This window comes from Triticum aestivum, chromosome 3D (assembly GCF_018294505.1).
Source record: "Triticum aestivum cultivar Chinese Spring chromosome 3D, IWGSC CS RefSeq v2.1, whole genome shotgun sequence".
Taxonomy (NCBI): domain Eukaryota; kingdom Viridiplantae; phylum Streptophyta; class Magnoliopsida; order Poales; family Poaceae; genus Triticum; species Triticum aestivum.
This window is the reverse complement of record NC_057802.1, coordinates 438,955,578-438,959,608: the sequence shown is the minus strand read 5'-3', so window position 1 is coordinate 438,959,608 and position 4,031 is coordinate 438,955,578. Positions and strand designations below refer to the sequence as shown.

General features: G+C 51.6%; 1 protein-coding gene across 5 annotated transcripts in view; it reads right to left on the bottom strand.

Annotated features, from left to right (window-relative positions):
- LOC123079466 (pentatricopeptide repeat-containing protein At1g55890, mitochondrial) overlaps positions 1-2,493 on the bottom strand; it is a 7,795-nt gene extending 5,302 nt beyond the window's left edge. For all 5 annotated transcript variants that reach the window (XR_006438006.1, XR_006438007.1, XR_006438008.1 and 2 more), the window contains exon 1: positions 1,040-2,493. Coding sequence is in view for 1 of the 5 variants with exons in the window: in XM_044502242.1 (XP_044358177.1) it covers positions 1,075-2,424 (1,350 nt within the window). In the remaining 4 variants the exon portion in view is untranslated. The remainder of the gene's footprint in view (positions 1-1,039) is intronic.
- Between the last annotated feature and the right edge of the window lie 1,538 nt (positions 2,494-4,031).

Here is a 4,031-nt window from a genome sequence, read left to right as displayed (position 1 = left end):
CGGGTTGGACAAGCAGCAGCACACCTTGCTGCACTGATGAGGGGCCGTAGGGGAGTAGCAGCGCCATGCCTTGCAAGGAGCAGCAGGTGTCCGCCTAGTCGCCAAGAGGAGAATGCCGAGGGAGAAGCGGATTAAGAGGACAATTTCTCCGGTGGCCGGCGCCAGAGGAGACTGGATGAGGTGCCGGCGGCAGCCGCCACTTTGGGGAGGAAGGGAGGAGGATGCGTGTAAGAACAAGGAAAGGATACTCTCTCGGTTGACCAACAGCAAATGGGCATACGACGCGTAGGCCAACAGGATAGACAACGAGCGCTTCCTTTTTTCCCAACGTGTTTTTCTCTCCTTTTTCTCTTTTTTCTGTGGGGGACACGTGGCGTAGCTATTTGCTCGCCCAACAAGTCGCTGTTAATGGGTGTAATGCTTCTTTCATCCATGAAGAGGGGTCCAGCACCAGCGGCGCTGTGATCCGCGATGCTGCCAGTGTGCCAGTGGTGGCCGAGAATTTCTTCCTCGGTCCTGCGGTGGACGCTCACACTGCTGAGGTTTGGCGTTGAAACGAGGCTTTGTGCTTGCTCGGGGCCTCGGAATTCACCACCTTATTGTCCAATCGGATTACTTGCAACTGGTGGAATGTATGAACAATGGATATGTTTCTCCATCTATTGAGGCACTCATTATCGACGACTGTTTTGATGTTTGTAGGGAGTTTGGGAGGGTCTCTTTTGTGCATTGTGCGCGTGAAGCTAACTGCGTGGCTCATGAACTTGATTAGCTAGGACAATCTAGTTTGATGCAACGAGGAATATAAGCACAAGCAAGGCATTGCAGATAAGAATAAAGGCTTCCTGTGGATCTCTTCAAAAATGGATAGAAAGATTTTCAGTAAGTATTACCGGACAGGGCAAGCTTAACCAATACCATATTAAACTAGTTTAACCACTACTTTAACTAGCATTTCTTTTTGTTCTATCATGCCAACAGAAGAAATGGAGTAAAACAGGTCATGGTGAAATTTGGCTTACATCAGTAAAAGACTGACCTATGAATTTTATTTTTCAGTCTTATCTTCCACTTTCACTCCTTTTCTCCTGATATTGATTCTTCCTCATCAGTTCCAGCACTAGGCGGCATCCTCAAACCCTTCCGATGGTAGTACTTCTGCCAGTCAAGCTCAACAAGCTTGGTGGCCTCCACCACCCTCGATGCATCTACCAATGCATTCACTACATCCTGCAGCACACCCCACTCGACTCCACAGCACTTTTTACTAGCAAAGATATCATAACAGTAACTCAGTGCACAATCCAGCTCTCCAGCCTGCAGAAGGTGTGGCACGAGAATCTCATATGTCCCCTTATTTGGGACACACTCATTCTTCATCAAATTATCATACACCTTCTTGGCCTCCTGGAACCTCCCTGCTTTGCAATATCCTCGAATCAACTCATTGTAGGATACTATATTGGGTTTTGGCCCGTCCTTCTCCAACCTCTCAAGCACAGAAGCTGCATCATCAATCCTCCCTTGTGCAACCAAACCACGCAGCTTTGCATTGTAGCATTTTGCGTCTGGCTCCAAATTCCTCTCCTTAATCATTTGCCATACTTTCTCGGCTTCATCATTACGGCCACTGTTGTGAAAACCATCCAAGAGCGAGTTGAAAGTAATAATGTCAGGTGAAACACCGTGCTTCTTCATGAGATGGACAGCATAAAGAGCGGCTGAGAGGTTGGACTTCTGGCACAATGTGCGGATGAGCGCGTTGTAAGAGTATAGGTCGGGCACAATGGAGGGGTGGGCGGCTGGGATCTCCTGGAATGCAGCAGTGAGCGCGGCAACATCTCCGGCCTCGGCGTACGCGGCAAGGACGGCGTTGAATGTCCTCGTGGACTTATGCCGCGCGGGGAGTAGATGGAAGGTTGCGGCCGCGTGGGATGGCATGGAGGCACTGCCGTAGAGGCGGATGAGGCGCGTGGCAAATCCCTCGCTCGAGGTCTCGAGGAAGGGCTTCTGCGCCTCGATGATGGCCTCGATGCCGTCTTTGCGGCCCAAGGAAGTGAGGCGGCTCACCGCTACATCGTACGCGCGGCGCCCGTCGCGGAAGCGGGACGATGCGGACGAGGCTTCGACGAACTTGGAGACCAGCTTATCAGGGTCCCGCTCCCTGATGAGGGCCTTGAGGACACCGCCAAGGGGCTTCCCTAGCTTGTGGCCCGCGTCGGACTCGGCTTCGCCGGCGGGATGTGCGCCGAGGGGCTTCGGGAGCTTCTGATCCGGGATGGAGCCAGCATCGGTGGTGGTCTTGGGATTGCGCTTGGGTGGTTTTACGGCTGGCGTGGAGGAGGGGATGATGCGGGAGAGGCTTTTTACCCAGGTGGAGGCGGCGGCGACGGCGGCGGCGGCGGCGGCCGCGAGGGAGGACATGGGAGGGCGGCGGATGGTGGGGAATGGGGCGAGAGGAGTGGAGTGGGCGAAGGAGGGGTTTCCCAGCTCATCAATGCAATGCTTCTTAATTAGGCCGTCAAAATGTTAACCCTTTAACCGTCTCCCAGCCCAGCCCAAAATGTCTCGGTCGACCGACCCACCCAGCTATCGCGTACAGCCTTGCTCAATCCATTAGTGTGGGTGGAGCGGCCCAATACTGCGATACAGTTTTTTTTTTTTTTGAGATCACCATCATGGCATTTTATTAAACATTCGGCGATACAACTTCTGATTGCACTTGGGCAACCAAGAAAGCAGGGATTACATCAAAAATAGCGTTCGCAGACGCCAGGTTCAGTGCTTCCTTTGCACAAAGATGAGTTGCAAAATTCGCACTTCTAGAAATAAAAACAAGCGAAAACCCCTGAAAATTTGAGAGATATGATTTCATCCCTCGAAAGATATGAGCTGCACCCAATCGGTCTTCCACCACCCCCCAAGCCGTTGCCACCATCTGGCTATCAGTCTCAAGCACCATTTTATGTGACCCACTCTCCATAGCTGCTTGAACACCATCTCTGCAGTCTAGGGCCTCGATGATGAACGGGTCTGAAATGACCTCGTACTGCTTCGCCTGCGTGCAACAAAATTACCCATGTGATCTTGAAGCGATACAGTTGCTCGCTCACGTCCCTCTTTGTGACGCCCCCGATTCGACCGTACACTAATCATGCACGCAAATGTGTACGATCAAGATCATAGACTCACGGTAAGATATCACAACACAACTCTACAACATAAATAAGTCATACAAGCATCATAATACAAGCCAGGGGCCTCGAGGGCTCGAATACAAGTGCTCGATCATAGACGAGTCAGCGGAAGCAACAATATCTGACTACAGACATAAGTTAAACAAGTTTGCCTTAAGAAGGCTAGCACAAACTGGGATACAGATCGAACGAGGCGCAGGCCTCCTGCCTGGGATCCTCCTAACTACTCCTGGTCGTCGTCAGCGGCCTGCACGTAGTAGTAGGCACCTCCAGTGTCGTAGGAGTCGTCGTCGACGGTGGCGTCTGGCTCCTGGACTCCAACATCTGGTAGCGACAACCAGGTAGAAGGAAAGGAGGGAAAGAGGGAGAAAAGCAACCGTGAGTACTCATCCAAGGTACTCGCAAGCAAGGAGCTACACTACATATGCATGGGTATAGGTGTAAAGGGCCATATCAGTGGACTGAACTGCAGAATGCCAGAATAAGAGGGGGATAGCTAATCCCGTCGAAGACTACGCTTCTGGCCACCTCCATCTTGCAGCATGTAGAAGAGAGTAGATGGTAAGTTCACCAAGTAGCATCGCATAGCATAAACCTACCCGGCGATCCCGTCCTCGTCGCCCTGTTAGAGAGCGATCACCGGGTTGTATCTGGCACTTGGAAGGGTGTGTTTTATTAAGTATCCAGTTCTAGTTGTCATAAGGTCAAGGTACAACTCCGGGTCGTCCTTTTACCGAGGGACACGGCTATTCGAATAGATAAACTTCCCTGCAGGGGTGCACCACATAACCCAACACGCTCGATCCCATTTGGTCGGACACACTTTTCTGAGTC